The sequence below is a fragment of the Macaca mulatta genome, chromosome 3 (assembly GCF_049350105.2).
Source record: "Macaca mulatta isolate MMU2019108-1 chromosome 3, T2T-MMU8v2.0, whole genome shotgun sequence".
Lineage (NCBI taxonomy): Eukaryota > Metazoa > Chordata > Mammalia > Primates > Cercopithecidae > Macaca > Macaca mulatta.
This window is the reverse complement of record NC_133408.1, coordinates 131,855,877-131,875,588: the sequence shown is the minus strand read 5'-3', so window position 1 is coordinate 131,875,588 and position 19,712 is coordinate 131,855,877. Positions and strand designations below refer to the sequence as shown.

Below are 19,712 nucleotides of genomic sequence, written 5' to 3'. Positions count from 1 at the left end.
ATCTTTGAAACAGTCCCCATCCTTGGCTTTCATCTCACTCTTAGCACCTGTCCTGCATCTTTCTGGCTACTTCCATTTTTGTCGGTTCTTCTCAAGTCAACTGAAACCTAAGTACAGCAAGGGAGATAGGTGGTACAAAGGGTGCTTGCAAAGGAGGGTAGAGGAGTAGTGTTGAGGGAAGCCTGGAGAAGTTGGCTGGGACAGATGACACCACTTGGAGACCATATTTAGGTTGTCAGACTTTATCCAAGTGGGGTTGTTGTTTAAAGGTTTGAAAAAACATGGCTCATAGTTGAGAATTAAATACATTCAGACATTTGGATGATGAAAACCTGAACTGAGCTAAATACGAAAGTGTGCTCACCACTTTCCCCGCCAAGGGGTCATAGAACCGCTCCAGGAGCTGGACCACCGTGCTCTTCCCACAGCCACTGCTGCCCACCAGGGCCAGCGTCTGGCCCTTCTTCACTTCCAGGCTCAGCCCCTGAAGCACTGGGATGTCCAGTCGGGTGGGATAGTTGAATACAACTTCATTAAATGTGACATTTCCTTCCAATGTGTTCTGCAATGAGAAGAATAACAGTAAATTAGATTGCCACAATACTGAAAATAAAGTGTATAGCTAACCCTTTCAATTACCAGGTGTCAGAAGGTAATGAACTTGTATTACAATTGGCTTCACTTCAAACTGCTAGAATTTATTTTATTTTTATTTTATCATTTTATTATTTTTTATTTTTTGAGGCAGTCTCACTCTGTTACCCAGGCTGGAGTGCAGTGGCATGATCTCAGCTCACTGCAACCTCCACCTCCCAGATTCAAGCAATTCTCGTGCCTCAGCCTCCCGAGTAGCTGGGATTACAGCATGTGCCACCACACCCAGCTAATATTTTTTTATTTTTAGTAGAGATGGAGTTTCACCATATTGGCCAGTCTGGTCTCGAACTCCTGACCTCAAGTGATCCACCCACCTCAGCCTCCCAAAGTGCTGGGATTACAGCCATAAGCCACTGCGCTCAGTCTCAGACTGCTAGAATTTAGTAAATGAGGTCTAAAAGAGTAAAAGCTTTCACAGCATGTATTGTTAAGACAATGTGAATATACAATACAGCTGCAATAACTCAAATCTGTTCCTCAGGAATACAGTAACTTACAATAAAATCTAGTGACCAGCCTGGGCAACATAGCAAGACCATGTCTCTACAAATAATTAAAAAATTAGCTGGGCATGATGGCACATGCTTGTAGTCCCAACTACTTGGGAGGCTGAGACAGGAGGATCACTTGAGCCCAGAAGGTCAAGGGTGTAGTGAGCAATGATCATGCTACTGCACTCTAGCCTGGATGACAGAGTAAGACTCTGTCTCTAAAGCAATTGTTTGTAAAAAATCTGATGAATAGGTTTTGCTTATAAAGTGAGCAGTGTTCCTATTTCCCTATAACCTTTGCTATGTAAAAGTACTGAATGTTGATGTATATTATTAGTAGTTATTGAAAGGAATCTATGATCTAGGAAGTTTTATTTTATCATCAGCATATTTGAAAGTACAAATTTTATTAAGTTTCCACTTAGAATACTTTCATTAAGGAGTCAGGAGTAGATCCAATAGTTGAAACATCAAACTCACCGGCTTTAGGCCTTCTGTGCTGTAGCTGTCAATCAAAGGGGTTTTTTCAATGATCATGATGATGTGGGCTGCTGATACTTTGGCTTTGGCATAGTCAGGAGCAAATGAACTGACTTGCCCCACGGCCATGGCACCAAAGACAACAGCTGAAAATACTCTGGAAAGTACAAACACAAAACATGTGTGCAGCGTTACGACCACAATGCTAGAAAGCTGACACTCCTTTTTTTTTTTTTTTTTGAGATGGGGTCTTGCTGTGTTGCCCAGACTGTAGTGCAGTAGTGCAATCAGAGATCACTACAGATATGACCTCTGGGGCTCAAGCGACCTTCCCACCTCAGCCTCTGGAGTAGCTGGGACTACAACTGTGCACAACCACAGTTGTAAAACCAGCTAATTGTTTTATTTTTTTGTAGAGATGGGGGTCTCCCTGTATTGCCCAGGCTGGTCTCAAACTCCTGGTATGAAGCAGACCTCCTGCTTCAGCCTCCAAAAGTGTTGGGATTATAGGTGTGAGCCACCATGCCTGGCCAAAAGTTGACACTTCTGTAACCAGAGAGCTTAGCCTCTAATAGTTATAAAACAGATGTTAAAAATAAAACAAACACATTTCCTTATAAGTTCATGTCAGTGTGATAGATTGATTGCAAAATGGCCCATTTTTTTTCCACCTCTCTCTGTATCCTCATCTTGCAATGTGACCTTTGCAGCACCCTTTGAATCTGGACTGGCCTTGTGACTTGCTTTGGCCAGCAGGATGTGGTGGGCAGGATGTGGTGGAAATCACTTTTTCCAGTTCCAAGTCTATGACTCAGGGGGCCTTATATGCTTTGTGAGCATGCATGCGTGTGTTCTCTCTCTCTTTCTTTCTCTCTCAGAATTCTGCCACTGTCTCAAACCCAGGCTAGCCTGCTGGAGGATGAGGCACACATGGAGGAGAGCTGTGTGAATCCCAACTAGCCAGCTACAGACACAACCCACTACAGAAACATGAGTAAGTCCAGCTGAGATCCACTATGCCTAACCCAGATCAGTAGAACTTCACAGCTAACCCACAGGTTTGTGGGCAAAAATATGTATGTCTCTGAGGTTTAGTGGCTGGTTGTTACACGGCATTGTTGTGGTGATCAACAACAGATACAGTCAGTGATGTTGGAATTACATCAGATTCTTAAAAACCTATGAACTGTGCAACAAAAAGAAAGTTTCTTACAGAACCAGATATGTTGCTCTTAAGGTGCATTGACATTCTTATCTATGACATGGGAATCACAGCAACTTAAAGTTGGGAAGGTCCTTACAGGTATCAAGTCCAGCTCTCCATGTTTGTGCCTGGACACCTCCCCTAAATTGGCTTCCATCCTCTGATTTAGGAAGTAGCATGTTTGGTTGTCTATTGTTAAACAGTTCTTTTTCAAACTGAAGAAAAAATTTACTTCCTTTTACATAAGTCAGGCCTACAAGTCTTGAAATATTACTAAAACCTCCTTTGCTTCTTTGATAACTCCTTTTACGGCCCTTCTCTAGACATATTTATTAATATGATTTTTGAAACAGCAAGCCTGGAACTGACAAAATATTTGGGAACCCTCCCAGAATACAGGGAATCCATCACTTTCTTTCCTCTGGACTCTATGCCTATGTTTATGTAGCATATTGTGTCATTAGTTTTTGTTTGTTTGTTTGTTTAACTGGCACTAAATAAGATACACCGATGGTTAATCTTGGCCTTGTGATCATTTAAACCTATGGGACCTTTTTCTAATGCACTGCTCTTCAGACAGGTCTTCCTTTTCCTTAACTTGGAATGTTGATTTTGCAAACCTAAATGCCCCAATGTCAGCAACTTTCACCAATTCAATTTTTTGGAGTAAAGCAATATATCAAATAATTATCTAATCAAAGTCCTAATGCCAGTGATGCTTGGTTTTGATCTCTGGGTCGTAATCACAGATAGCACCCGCATATCATTTGTCAAATGCACACCTTTAATGGAAATTTAGATGTCTTTTTTGGGGTCCTCCTGAGCAAACTGTAATGCATGAACAGCTCAATGTTTAAAAAGGAAAGAAATACTATACTAATACGTTACACTGCCAGGCTTATATGATTCTGGTTTAAATGTAAAACTATATTGCTACTAATTATGTTATGCTATCAAGAGGCAGAATCTTACCCATCTCTAAATCTAGAAGCTCAGATATATTATATATACTTTTGACCACCAAACTGCATATTTGGGTACTTTTGTAGTATAACTGCTTCAGGCTTATCTTCCTCTGACCAAGGCACAGTTATCTACATTCAGAACAATGTAGCAGAAAAATCTCAATATAACTTTTCCTTTGTCATTTCTGACTTCATCTGGCTCTTACCTTCCAACTCTTCTCATATCAAGGAAAAGTAAACTTATCCTGGAATCTCCAAGGGCTTGCAGAACTTAGTACAACACATCTGCACTTTACTTGCTCTGTAAGAAAGTCCTTTAAAAGCAGCCAGTCAGACTCCTTGCTCAGAGCTAGGCTTCTTCCCAAATGCCAAGGCCTTCTCAAAATCTCTGAATGGAATCACTCCACCCAGTGACAGACTTGGAAAGTTCAGCTATATGTGAGCCAGCAATGAGGAAAGAAGTTACTGCTCCTTCAAATGAAAGGGGGTGCTTCAATGGTGGCACATGAAGACTCAGAGGCAAAATGCCACTTTAGGAATCACCAGAATCTCTTCATGAGGCTTCACAGTAGGGTTTCCTATCTAGACATGAAGCATGTTCATCCCAGTTTTATTTTTAGAGTTTAACTAAATAATAACCCAATACTTACAACAGAACATCCTCAAAGCTCATGAGACTATGTGCCACCAAGTAGGCTCCAAACCGGAAACATCCAGCATAGGAAAAATACATCATTGCCTGGGTGAAGGAAAACGTGATTCCAAAGATGTGTGCTTTCCTCAAAGAGTTTCTGAAAAGAAGACATTTGAAAACTCATTCCACTTTCATTTCTCAGTCCTTAAAATGTATCTTTTGATAGGCTGGCAGTATGGCACAGAGGCATGACCAACAAAAATGGGTTTAGTTTCCAAAGAACTAAGTTTGGTCCACACTTTACACTTGGCGGTTGTGCAAATTTGGGAAACTGCCTAACCTCTGAGACTCAGTGTCTTTATCTTTAATGTAGAATTAACTACACCTCAAACTGTTGATGTAAAGAGAAAATAATCCAATGACTGTAAAGAGCCAGTTAGGGATCAATAAGTAAAAGTTTTCTCCCTTTCCCCCCACTTTTGGACACACAACATGTAAGTACTCTATATAAATATTCATTCTGCACACGTTTACCCAACACCTACAAGTTGCAGGTACCCTGATGGGTGACAGAGAGGAAACAGGCATGTTCTTGACTTAGGAGACCTGAGTTGAGTTGAATTACTATTTATGCATTGAAGGTGCCTTATGAATAATCTGTTATGAAAAGAAAGCAGAAGCACTAAATTATTTGGGGGTCTTAGAGAAGGCTTTACAAAGGGGTTGACATTCTAGAGTCATGACATGGAGGCTCAGCGATATGGAGGTGTGAGTGGGGGCAGGTTGGTTAGCAAGTGGGCAGCCCTGGGCCTCCAACCCCTCCTGCTACCAGATCAACTCTGCTTTTATCTTCATCACATATGAAGATTTCAAATAATTTTTTTTTTAGACAAAAAAGACTCTACCATCATTTTTTTAAATAAAAGCTTAAAAATCTATTAATAAGGTCCACCTCTCTCTTTTATTATAAGAAACAGACTCAGAGAGGTTGGGCTTGCTTATGTTCACACCACTTATTAGAGCTCTCACTGGGATGACTGTGTTAAAGGAAGAAGGCCTGCACTGGAGAAGGGGTAAAAAGCAGAAAGACAGGTAAACCCAGGAAGCACCATCCTCTCCGTGTCCCACAGGTACCTCAAATTTTAGGTTCCATAAATAACTCATTTTCAACTAGAGCAAATTGTAGGGTCATATCCTAACTGGACATCAGATAGTCATTCTCAGCATCATGTCTCCCTCCCTTCTCATCAGTGACCCATTCTTACAGGTTCTACATCAGAGATGTCCCTGCCTTAGTTCAGGGTCTTGTAATTTCTCTCCTGCATAATTACAACTGTTTCCCAATGAGTTCCCTTCGAGTACTTTCTCCACTTGCTCCCTACCTTCTAGCCAAAGTAATCCCTCTGAAAACAAATATGATGACTGAAAAATTATTCACACTCCCCTCCCATTCTTCAGCGGTTATTACCTGTATGGTACCTGCAAACTCTGATCATACATATGTTCAAACTTCTGCTCCTGAGTCAAAGAAACAACAGTTCGGAAGTTTTCTATTGCTTCAGTAGCGATCTGTAACAGAGAGCACCAATCACCAAGAGGCACAAGGGTAAACAGTGGTGATTAACTTGAATTCTATAAAACAGACTAATGAAAATAATTTTATGATTACATATTTTTTATTATGTATGAGCATTTTCTCTGTAGAAAAAGATACTAAGTAATTTATCAAACTGAGTTATGGATCTGGAAGGAAGATGGACTAATTCAGACTTCTCCTTTGCAGAAAGAGAAGCTAAGACTTAAACGGATTAAGGCATTGCTTAAAGCCACATAGCTTTACGTGGCTTCACAAAAGTAACCTGAGAACTCACAGTACTTCACATCTATTACAGTGTTCTTTCTTCTATGATGATCACATTTTAAGTTCAAAGTTATTTTGCACATATTTTTAAAATGTGATGTTTATATTTTTCTCTTTATCATTGCCATTTGTGACAACTGAAGAATGCTTGAAAAATACTGAAAGAACTAAGTCAATAAAAAATATATTTTAGATACGTTCGTCAGCTTACTCCTTTCTGCCTGTGGACGTTTACTCCTTTCTGCCTGTGGATGTTTACTCCTTTCTGCCTGTGGATGCCACCAAGGAAGCATCGTTAAAGTCTATCTCTCCCCTGCCATCATGTCTAAGTCAGAGTCTCCTAAAGAGCCCAAACAGCTGAGGAAGCTCTTCATTGGAGGGTTGAGCTTTGAAACAACTGATGAGAGCCTGAGGAGTCATTTTGAGCAATGGGGACACTCACGGACTGTGTGGTAATGAGAGAATACAAAGCGCTCAAGGGACTTTGGGTTTGTCACATATGCCACTGTGGAGGAGGTGTATGCAGCCATGAATGCAAGGTCCTATAAGGTAGATGGAAGAGTTGCGGAACCAAAGAGAGCTGTCTCAAGAGAAGATTCTCAAAGACCAGATGGCCACCCAACTGTGAGAAAAATATTCATTGGTGGCATTAAAGACACTGAAGAACATCACCTAAGAGATTACTTTGAACAGTACGGAAGAATTGAAGTGATTGAAATCATGACTGACCAAGGCAGTGGTAAGAAAAGGGGCTTTACTTTTTAAGTTTTGGTGACCATGACTCCGTGGATAAGACTGTCATTTAGAAATACGCATACTGTGAATGGCCACAATTGTGAAGTTAGGAAAGCCCTGTCAAAGCAAGAGATGGAGAGTGATTCATTCAGCCAAAGAAGCGAAGTGGCTCTAGGAACTTTGGTGGTGGTCGTGGAGGTAGTTTCGGTGGGAATGACAACTTTGGTGGTGGAGGAAACTTCAGTGGTCATGGTGACTTTGGTGGCAGCTGTGGTGGTGGTGGATATGGTGGCAGTGGGGATGGCTATAATGGATTTGGTAATGATGGAAGCAATTTTGGAGGTGGTGGAAGCTACAATGATTTTGGCATTTACAACAATTAGTCTTTACATTTTGGACCCATCAAGGGAGGAAACTTTGGAGGCAGAAGCTCTGGCCCCTATGCTAGTAGAGGCCAGTACTCTGCCAAACCATGAAACCAAGGTAGCTATGGCAGTTCCAGTAGCAGCAGTAGCTACGGCAGTGGCAGAAGATTTTAAATTACTGCCAGGAAACAAAGCTTAGCAGGAGATAAGAGCCAGAGAAGTGACAGGGAAGTTACAGTTTACAACAGATTTGTGAATTCAGACAAGCACATTAGTGGCAGGGCCTAGCTGCTACAAGAAGACATGTTTAGACAAATACTCATGTGTATGGGCAAAAACCACGAGGACTATATTTGTGACTAATTGAATAACAGGTTATTTTAGTTTCTGTTCTGTGGAAAGTGTAAAGCATTACAACAAAGGGTTTTAATGTAGATATTTTTTTGCACCCATGCTGTTGATTGTTAAATGTAATATTATGATCATGACGCTGAATAAATGTGTCCTTTAAAAAAAAAAGGTATATTTTACACATTTGCATAATTTTTTCCTAAGGGCATAAATATATTTAACAAGATTGGAATGAAACTCTATATTTAGCTCTATATCATTATTTTTTACCCTCATATCAAAAGCATTTTCCAAGTTCATTAAATACATATGAATAATGAGATGTGTAATGAGTCCTTTAATATCATAACCAATTAAGTATTCCTTTATTGTCGAGCCAGGTTTTCAACTTCTTTTTTATTAAAAATAATGGTGAGATAAACATCTTTGTACCTAAACATTTGTCTGTGTTGAATTGGTTTATTAGGAAAATTTCTTAAGGTGAAATTAATAGGTCAAAGAAAACTAACTTTTTTTTTTTTAAGAGACAGGGTCTTGCTCTGTTGCCCAGGCTAGAGTGCAGTGGCTATTCACAGGTGTTAGCATCATAGCTCACTGCAGCCTCACACACTTGGGTAAGCAATCCTCCTGCCTCAGTCTGCCAAGTAGCTAGGACTACAAGCACATGGCACTACACCTGGCTTGAATGAAGCTTTTTTAACTTTTTAAGGAATGTGGCACATACTATCAAGCTGTTTTCCAGAAAGTTTTGGGCTGGGTGTGGTGGCTCATGCCTGTAATCCCAGCAGTTTGGGAGATGGAGGCAGGTGGATCATTGGAGGGAAGGAGTTTGAGATCAGCCACAGCCAACATGGTGAAACCCTGTTTCTACTAAAAATACAAAAATTACCTGGGCATGGTGGCACATGCCTTAATTCCAGGTTACTGGGAGGCAGAGGAAGCGCCTGAACCCGGGAGACGGAGGTTGCAGTGAGCCAAGATGGTGTCACTGCACTCCAGCCTGGGCAACAGAGTGAGACTCCATCTTAAAAAGGAAGTTTCCATCATTCAATTATGTTGTAATTGAATGTTACTTCCAACAAGGCAATTTGATTAGAAAAACACATCCTTCATCATCTCTGGAGTCTGAGTAAAAGGATATGGAAAAAGCAAAGAACACCAGTGTACAAGATGAGATTTCAGCCTACATCAGCCGCACCACCTTGAACCAAAATGCTGTCTCATTTTCCTTATTTGCGAAATGAGGAGGATGGACTAGAGGGTCTCTAAAGTCCCTTTTAATGCTATGATTCTAACAGAAATAATTTCCAGAATTATAAGTCACCAAGAGATTTGACTCCTTATTGTTTAAGACGTTCTTCCTCTCTTTGGCCTATACACTGGTCAGAACAGATTCTAATAAAGACACATTTAATTTAGCATGTTTTATAGCTTAAAAATCATAAATGTGAAATTCCATTTATTCTTCTCTGAATCCTACATAAATTACCTAACTTCAAACATAACAGCAGCACTTCATAAGACATTAAGTCAGTTTTGAAGACTAATATCAAAAGCTATTAGAAGTAAAAAAAAAAAATTAACATTCTTAGAAACAAAAACTTATTTAAAAATAAAATTAAAAATATTATTCTTACACTGACAGGCCAAGAAGATTGAATTATGTTTACCACAAGCTACTTAGAAAGTTAGGAAAATGTCAGGTTTATGTTAAAATATTTTATAAACTTCTTTTACACATTATAAAAATGATAATATAGTCATTTTAGAAAACCGTAAAAGTGCAGAAAGCAAAAGGCGAGAAGAAAAAATTCACCTTCAAATTCCCAAAGACAATCCTTTTGTCAGACGCATTAGAAATATTTCTAATTATCAGAATTCAAACAAACAGGTTTTCCAGATTAGTAAGAAAATTCAACAGACTATAACAATGTCTGCTGAAACATAGACTTTACTGTATATTTCAGTGTAATGGTTTTAAGAAATATTTTCTGTGCACCATTTTCTAAGGCAGGAGTGTCTTGTCTGAGATTGGTTTGTAAATGTCATTGCTTTTTAGTGTGTACTTAGCCCAATAAAAGTGGGAGTTTGAGTCACAGACCTTGCATGGTGAGTAAAACAGCATAATAACTTCAGGACTGTCTTCATCTTGACACACAATGAAGCAATTAGGAAAAGGCTTAAATACCACCCTGCATCCTCACAGCTTCCTTTACTCCAAGAGTTTTAAATGGAGACTCAGTAATTACCACGAGGAGAGAGAACTTCTAATTCAAGAACAAATAGCATCGAGTTTCCCTCGGAAACTGTTATGTACTAAATACTTTTGAAGAAATAAAAATGTATGTTTCTAGAAAGAAAAAACAGCCTCCTGACATTACTCTTCCCACCCTCAAATAAACAAGTTTATGGCTTTTATTTCTGAAAAGGAAAAAAGCATCTACAATGGAGCCTTGGACAACATAGAGATTAGGGAGACTGACCCCTCATGCAGTTGAAAATTCACATGTAACTTCCGACTCCCCAAAAACTCGACTACTAATAGCCTGCTGTCAACCGGAAGTCTTACCAATAACACAGTCAATTAACATGTATTTTGTATGTTATTTTTATAATAAAGTAAGCTAGAGGGAAGAAAATGTTACTAAGAAAATCACAAGGAAGAGAAAATATATTTACTATTCATTAAGTGGAAGTGGATCAATTATAAAGGTCTTTATCTTCACCATCTTTATATTGAATAGGCTAAGGAAAAGGAGGAAGAAGAGGGATTGGTCTTGCTGTCTCAGGGGTAGTACAGGGGAAGAGGCAGAGGAAGTGGAAGGGGAGGCAGGAAAGGCAGGCACAACTGGTTACTGACATGCATTGCGATCTCTGACTTTTTGCTTTTTCATTTCTCTAAAAATGTTTCAATATGGTACCAATCCTACCTCCACTGTTTGCTTCAGTTTCAGTGCCTGTATCACAGAAGGGTCTATGTCATAAAAGAAGTTAAAAGCACTCCTGAATAACGGAAACTCTTTTGCCAGATTGTGTAAAGTCAGTTTTCTGGCACTGCTTCTCCTATATCTTCTTTCTCACTGTTTGGCACTGGTTTGGAAACACTCATCTTTATCAAATCATCTTCTGTTAATTCCTCTGGTGTGATGTTTACTTGCTCTTGAATTTCTCCAAAATCTATACCTTGAAAGTCTTCACCCACCACTTTTTTTTTTTCTTTCAGATCTCCTATCTATTTTTGTGATTTCCTTGTTTGGCTCTGTCATAAATCCTGTGAAATCATGTACATCTGGACACAGTTTTCTCCAGCAGAAATTTATCATTTTAGGATTACAGACTTGCATGATGTTCTTCTCTATGGTGGCTCTCTACCATAGCGTTAACAATCCTTTCTGTAGAGTACCATGTGCTTTGTGATGAGCCTTAAAAATCCTTATGAGTGGTGAGGCACAGTGGCTTACATCTGTAATCCTAGCACTTTGGGAGACTAAGGCGGGAGGATCACTTGAGCTCAGGAGTTCAAGAACAGCCCAGGTAACACAGTGAGACTTCATGTCTATAAAAAATTTATTAAAAAAAAAAAAAAGATTCTTATAACCCTCTCATCTAAAGGCTGAATTAGAGACATGTTTGGGAGGCAAGTAGACCACTTCAATACTTTTGATGTTAAACTTGTGAGTTCTGGGTGGCCAGGATCATTGTCTAATATCAAAAGAACTTTAAAAGGCAGTCCCTTACTGTCTAGGTACTTCCTGACTTCAACGACAAAGCATCAATGTAACCAATCCGGAAAAAGGGCTCTCATTGTCCACGCCTTCTTGTTGTACAATCAAAAGACTGGCAGCTGAGGCTTATCTTTTCCCTTCAAGGATCAGGGATGAGCAGTTTTACACATAAGGGCGTATCTATACATATGGACTCATCCTAAACCCGACTGCATTTACACGAAACAGCAGAGTTAGCCTATTCCTTTCTGACGTAAATCCTTGGACTTGCTTCTCTTCCTTATTAATAAAAGTCCTTGGTGGCGTTTTTTTTTTTAAATAGGGCACTTTCAACTGCATTAAATACCTTATCAGGCAGATATTCTTTCTTCTCAATGATTTTTTTAAAATAGCATCTAGGAACATTTCTACTGCCTCTTGATTGGCAGAAGTTGCTTCTCCTGCTATCTTGACATTTTTTTAAAGCCAAATCTCTTTCTAAAATTATCAAACCATCCTTTGCTGGCATTAAATTATCCAGCTCTAGATCCCTCATCTTACTTTTAATTTGAATTGACTTTGCTTTTCCTCTAATCATATTAGAGTCTATAGGTATGCCTTTCTTACAGCAATCCTGCACCCATGTAAAAGCTGCATTTTCAATATGAGATAAAGGTATTGTACAAAAAGTGCAAGGTTTTTGCACCTGCTGTTGTAGCTGCAGTGATGGCTTTTATGAATTTTGGGGTTTTTTTGTTTGTTTGTTTGTTTTACAATGGTTCTTATGCTAGATTCATTTATCTTGAAATGGCAGGCAACTAACTGCAGCTGCAGACCTCACATCTATAGTACATATCAAGCAGTTCAACTTTTTCCTGTAATGTCATGACTTTTCTCTGCTTGTTGGGAGCACTTCCAGCATCACTAGTGGTACTTCATATGGGTTCCCTGGTATTATTTACTGTTTATGATATTGCACTAATCGTGAGTTTTAAAATATGCAAGAACCATGAGAGATCACTTTTTACTGCAATATGCAATTTACTGGAGAGAGGAACTGCTCCTGCTGAGATGATTAGTGTCACTGCATTTTAAGCAGATACAACACTTGAGCTCACTGCAGTAGCAACAGGAAGTGGCTACAAAATTACTGGCGTAGTACAGTACATACTATGGTTTTATTTTATGATTTAACACTATGTATTAGTCTGTTCTCATGCTGCTAATAAAGACATACCTGAGATTGGGTAATTTATAAAGGAAAGAGGTTTTAGTGGACTCACAGTTCCACACAGCTGGGGAGGCCTCACAATCATGGCGGAAGATGAAGGAAGAGCAGAGGGACATCACACATGGCAGCAGGCAAGACAGCATATGCAGGGGAAATCCCCTTTATAAAATCATTAGATCTCATGAGACTTATTCATTATCATGAGAATAGCATGGGAAAAACCCACCCCCATGATTCAATTACCTCCCACTGGGTCCCTCCCATAACATGTGAGGATTATTACAATTCGAGGTGAGATTTGGATGAGGACACACAGCCAAAGCATGTCACACTGTATCTTTACAGTTGTTGACATGTGTCTTAACTGTGAATGGTGCCATATATGGTCTGTAAGTGTTTGTGTGCATAAAATTTGATCATTTTTAACTTTTTAAATAATAAGTTTGTGTATATCTTATGGTAGTAAATGATAAGACTAGTAACTATATATATTTTATGCATTTATAATATACTTAACTTTTTCTTAATTTTTTGATATTTCTGGGCTACATGGCTTGTGAGTTTTTTCAAATTGTTGCAAATCTTCAAAAAATTTTCCAATACATTTATTGAAAACAAACTACATATAAGTGGACCCACTCAGTTCAAACCTGTGCTGTTCAAGGGTCACCTGCATTTTATAGAAATGCTCACTAGTCCACAATAATGTGCTGAATAACTACAGAGCACAGATCACAGGCAGGGTAGAGGTTATGAGCAGATTTTGACCTCATGCAGTCAGAATAAGAGTGGGCTCTAATGTCGCATACACCCTTAATCAATAAACAAATCATACACCATTAACCAATAAACAAATAAATAGGAAAGAAACATCAAGGGCTGAGAAGTATTATGAATTAATTCAGGTGTCAGGAATGGCCTCTCTGAAAAGGTAATAATTTTAGGGTATGAATAATGTAAAGTCAGCCAAGAGAAGATCAGAGGCAATCAGCTTAAAACGTTCCAGGAATTGCAAGAATGTCCACTGGGCCAGGGCATGCAGGCGTAAGAGACCGTGATGCCAGATAAGGTCATAAAGGTCATCAGGAGTTCAATCATACAGAGTTTGATAATCCATGATGAAAGATTAGATTTTGTTCCAAGTATGATAAGAAGCCATTTGAGACTTTCAAGTAAGGGTTGGCATTATCAGATTTGTATTTATGAGAGATCAGAATGACTTCTGTAAGAATGTAGAATACAGTTGGACAAGAATGGAAGGAGTAGAAGCAGGGAGATTGGTTAGGAGGCTGTTGCTGTGTGACTGTGAGCAAGTTACTTGATCTCTCTGAATCTTGGATTTCATTATCCAACAGGGATAATTCAACAGGGTTATTGAGAGCATTAAATTAGATCATGTATTTAGAGCTGTTAGTATGATACTTGTTATATAAGAAGTACTAAACAGCAGCTTGAGAATTGTGATCAGGTGGAAGTTGATTTTCAATATTATGTGGACTAGTTGGTGCAGATTCACTACTTTCCCTACCTACTTCCGCCCCTCTCATGAGCCACCCTTGAATTAGAACATGTATCACATCCCTGACCTTTACTCAGAAAATCTGCCATATCCACACATAATTCATTTCCATCTGTCCCCTTCCTTTGGTCCCCCTGACAGGACTCCAAGAGTCTTAAATCTCATTGTCACTTCAAAGGTGCTAACCTGTGGTTTGTATGAATTAGCTTGGGATCAGATTGGATCATCTTCTTCCTAAAAGCATTCTAAGACTCCCTGCTGGGACATTTCAAATACCTCACCGTTAACTAGAATGCTTTCTCCTTTTTTCATATTTTGTCTTAGATTTTTCCATCTTCTCAGGGGAAGAGTCAACACCATGGAGGAGATCCCCAAAGTACAGTATTAAATGGAGTCATTGGCACAGAATGTATTCCCCAGCAGGGGCCAATGTTACTTGAGCCAGACCACAATAGACCCCTGTGGGTCGGCACCATCCTGATGTACCTCCAGAAATGGGCCTCTGGGAGCCTGATAGGATGCCTGACATGAAGTTTGATCCCTACAGACACTGGCTGGGGAGGCACTACAGCTAGGCCAAAAGATTTTCCAGAGAGAACCCCCCCAAAAATGGGATAGTCTGAAGAGATAGCAGAGAGGTAAAGGACAAAGCATTAGTGGCAATGACCAACATCTGGGGCCTTCCTCATCATTCACTTGGTGAGGTAGCTGGGCCTACTGACAACCAGAGCCACTCTGATCTGTGTGAGTCCACTCTGATCTGCGTGAGTCCCTGCCCTAACTCCCGGGAACCTCAGAACGTTCATCACACATATATCCCTGTCCTAAATGTTAGTTATGGCAGTCAGCCCTGCTCTGACCTCTCATTTCCACTATGATACAGGTCATGTGATATCAGACTGCGTTCTGCCATCAGAGGAACTCTTCATTTTATAACAGAAAGAGAAACAACTTTGGAGCATAACTGTCTGAGTTTGAATTCTGGCTCCAAGATCTATCAGCTCTAAAGTCCAGAGCCATGACCTGCCTGTGTGTGCCTCCGCCCCACCAGAAAAATGAGATAATAGACCCCATATGGTTGCTATAAGGAGTAAGACATTTGCCAGGAAACACAGTAAATGCCACATAAGCATTTGTTAAATAATGGGAAAAAATAGACAAGCATGCAGGGGGAAAAAAAAGAAGTAAAAAAGGGGTAAAGATAAATAGAAATAAGATGAAGAGAGGAGCACGATAAAAAAAAAGAAAGAGTGGTAGTAATTTAAAACAGATATAATAAATACCCCTAGGGTTTTTCCATATTTAATCTCCCCCCTTACATGTACAAATAAAATAGGCCTACTTTCCTCAATAAAGGAATGGATTTAACCTTGAAAGAAAAGAAAGAAAAGAAGGAAGAAGGGAAGGAAGGAAAAAAGGAAAGAAGGAAGGAAGGAGTGGAGATAGAGCGAAAGTGAGAGAAAAGAAAGAAGAAAATAACTAAGGGAACAAGGAAAGTGAGTAGGAAGGAAGAACAGTGTGAAGACAATGGCCTGAAAATTGAAAAAGTTTGTTAAAGTTAATTATCAGTTTTTGAGTCCAAGAACTGGCTTTGCTACTTTCTGTAAGTTTCTAATTTACTGAATAAGCATAAAAAAGATTGCTTTGAGGAATGGTTATAAACACATTCTTAGAGCATAGTAAGCAGCAGGGAGTAACAAAACACCACTGATTAGAATATTTTACTCTGCTTGAGTAATCAATCACATTTAGTTTGACTCACCTTCCCAGCACCTTCTAGTTCTTTCTTATCTTTCAGTGCTTGTCCAGACAACATTTTCATTTCAACAACTCCTGCTATTGCAATGATGGGTACAATTGCTAAGAGTAACAGTGTCAGTTGCCAACCATAGATTAAGGATATAATTATTCCTGTCCCAAGATTTGCTATATTCTGGGTAATTATAGCAAGCCTGGAACCTATAGCCTGCAAAACAAAACATATTAGAGAAACTTAAAAAATATTATCTTCACAACTCATGCTTCTATTTTCTGAAAACTCACCTTCATGAGACTATCTTCATTATTTTCTCAGTAATGAACTAAAAAGTAAAGGTTTACTTATAAGTTTATTGAGTTTCTACAGTAAGAATTTCCATGACTTCAGAATGCTGAAAGTAGAATATCAACAATCTAGAGTTCAATTACATATTCCTATTTCTTCGGATCTTTTAATACCAAGAAAACCTTCATTAACCACAGCAACATTACTAAAGCAATCCCTGCAAATCAGCAAGATAAAGGAGTCTGACAAACTGGGAATTATAGAAATTTCCAATGTTAGGTATATAATTACTTATAATTTAAGCCTAATATTTGTCATTAACAATATTCAAATATATCTGGGTCTGTTTGAGATATAATGTTTAATTTGGAAAAAATACAGAGTTGAAAATTATGGAATTTAATTTAAGATAGTAAGCGGGCATTATTGTCTTCCCCTTGAATTCCAGAGGGAGTCTGAAGCATGACTTTCATTAGTGTGTGCTGATTTCCAGCTCTAAAGTCAGAAGTCAAACTACAAAGTGAATTTAATCCACCACTGTATAAAGTCCAACTGTAAACCAGATTTCCAACTCTGAAACCAAAAGTCAAGCTACAAAGTCAGTTTAGTCCATCACTCTATAATTTAGTCCAGCACATCTCCTCTACCCTGGAAATATTCTGTGCCCTCAAGCCATTCCAAATGCCTGCTCTGGCCCCAGACCTGCTTTTTCTGAATAGGGGCTGGGTAAAATAAGGCTGAGACCTACCGGGCTATATTCCCAGGAGGTTAGACATTCTAAGTCACAGGATGTGAGGATGTGACAGGAGGTCAGCACAAGATACAGGTCACTAAGACCTTGCTGACAAAACAAGCTGTGGTAAAGAAGCCAGCCAAATCCTACCAAAAATCAAGATGGTGACAAAAGTGACCTCTGGTTGTTCTCACTGCTCATTATACGTGAATTATAATACATTAGCATGCTCAAAGACACTCATACCAGTGCCATGACAGTTTACAAATGCCATGGCAACGTTACCCTATATGGTCTAAAAAGGGGAAGAACCCTCAGTTCTGGGAAGAGCCCACCCCTTTTTATAGGAAACTCATGAATAATCCACCCCTTGTTTAGCATGTAATCAAGAAGTAACAATAATAAGTATAAGCAGCTGAGCATCCCATGCTGCTGTTCTGCCTATGGAGTAGCCATTCTTTATTTTTCCACTTTCTTAATATAACTTGCCTTCACTTTATGGATTCGCCTTGAATTCTTTCTTGTACAAGATCCAAGAACCCTCTTTCAGGGTCTGCATCGGGACCCCTTTCTGGTAGCAATAGAATCCTTTATAATTCCCTACACTAATCCCTACAAAATCATTTAACACCTGTCTGATATAAACACCAGAATTGTACTTAGGAAAAGAGTGCTATAACTATCAGTAGCCTTTAAATACATTAAATTCCGTACCATGGAGCTGCACCAGGGCTGAAAAAGATATCATAAATAATATAACACCTGTATATTTAGTTGATGCAATCACTGAGCTTATATTAAAGGGATGATTTGCCAAATTTGGGATAAATCAGAAAATGGTTTTCAAAGCCAGCTCTCTGCATTTCACATCTTTAGTTTGAAGGTCAAAGGATGCAAGCTGGAGAAGGGCTGTGCCACAGGGATGATATAGGTTGCTCCTGTTCTCAGTATCTACAAGTTCTACTCAGAGCTCATTTCCCACCACAGCTACTGACTTATGCGCTTGTGAGAGAAGCTCTTAGAATATCACCTAGAATCACTTCTCGGTGTGAGTTCATGGCAGAGGAATTACCCGGCTATATAACCTTTCAGACATATAAATGTGCAGCTTTGGATAGCAGTGAAGGGCCACAGAAAGAAATAAGATGGATTAAAGACGGCAAATTCTTTAATGTACCAAAAAGAGTAACTAAAAAGTCTAAGACCTTAAACTGCAAGGAGATTTAACTCCTCAGCCTCATTTGATTTAGCACTTCAGACATTACACTGGTTACTGTTTCTTTATTCTAAAGAGTAACACTCACTGTCCTACATCTATTCCTACAGAGTAGGAGTCTATAGAAATATGAGGACTAAGAAGAATGGAAGAGCACAGCTTAGTAGCCAGAAAATTTTCATTGTAAAGACTAGGGTTGAGGGGAGGAACCAAAACCTGTCAGCCAAAAACAGATCAGTTAGTGGTGTAAAGTAGATCCAACAGTCCTCTCTCAGCCAATCTGTGATAACAGCTACATTGGGCTTTCCTAAGTTGACAGTGTTTGCCAACCTGCTCATTTCCTCTTCCCTGGTCTTTCCTTTTTAGCCACTGTTTTAAGTTCTGGAAAATAGTTTTGCCTGAGTGGCTCACATAAGGTGAGTGCAGCCATCTTGGCAGGGCCATGAAAGTGCCAGTTCGAGGTGTCTTTGGGGAAAAAAGTGAAAAGCAGAAGGTTGACCCCAGCAGGCAATTAGAGACAGTGAATATGGCAAAGGGCCTCACAAACAGCACTGTGGAGGGAAAAAGTGACCACCAGTTTTACAAATATGGGAACTCACTGTGGCCTAAGGCAGGTCATAACACCAGAGGAATCTGAGAGGAAGGAAGAAAAACTGCAATACAGAATGCCCTGAATACATCTGCTCCAGGTTCTGCTGCAAAACACTGAGTTGCCTCCAGGATTGTGTCTTCCACGTCAAATGTGATGCGGGATATTTGTCCATCAAGGCACATGAGCCCATACCACAGGATCTGTGTCATACTGTGCAATGTCACATTGCACTGGTTACTGTTCCTTTATTCCAGAGACTAATGCTCACTGTCCCACATATATTTCTCCTACAGAGTAGGAGTCTATAGAGTTCTGAGAACCAGAATGAATGCAGAAGCATAGTAAAATTATTTGGTAAACCAATTATATAAAAGGTTTACTAAAGTTAGCAGTGCAAAGTTCAGCCTTCTTGATATCTACACATGGATGTCTAATACAGACATCACAAACTTACCATGTCTCATACAGAACTCTCCATTCTCCCCTAAGCCTGCTTCTCCAACAGGCTTCTGAATTTCATAAAGATCAACTCCAGCTGGGCATGGCAGTTCACACCTGTAATCTCAACACTTTGGGAGGCTGAGGCAAGAGGATCGCTTGAGCCCAGGAGTTCAAGACCAGACTGGGCAGCATAGGGAGACCATGTCTCTGCAAAAGATTTAAAAATTAGCAGGACATGGTGGTGCACACCTGTGGTCCTAGCTAGCAGGAAGGCTGGAGAAGGGAGGATTTCTTGAGCCCATGAGTTCTAGCTTATAGTGAGCTATAATAACGCCACTGTAGTCTGGCCTGGGCTACAAAGAGAGTAGCCCAGGGCTACTCTCTTTAAAAAAAGAGAGCTTAAAAAAACAAAAAATCAACTCCATTTTTCTCCATTGTGCAGGTAAAAAATAATTGGAATTATCTTTAAATTCCCTTTCTCTCATATCC

General features: G+C 39.4%; 1 protein-coding gene across 6 annotated transcripts in view; it reads right to left on the bottom strand.

Annotated features, from left to right (window-relative positions):
* ABCB1 (ATP binding cassette subfamily B member 1) overlaps nucleotides 1–19,712 on the bottom strand; it is a 219,545-nt gene that overhangs the window by 11,000 nt on the left and 188,833 nt on the right. For all 6 annotated transcript variants that reach the window (XM_028844740.2, XM_077994375.1, XM_077994377.1 and 3 more), the window contains 5 exon segments: nucleotides 15,960–16,163; nucleotides 5,900–6,000; nucleotides 4,448–4,588; nucleotides 1,629–1,785; nucleotides 365–562 (listed from right to left, as the gene is read on the bottom strand). In XM_028844740.2, coding sequence (XP_028700573.2) covers nucleotides 365–562; nucleotides 1,629–1,785; nucleotides 4,448–4,588; nucleotides 5,900–6,000; nucleotides 15,960–16,163 — 801 coding nt within the window.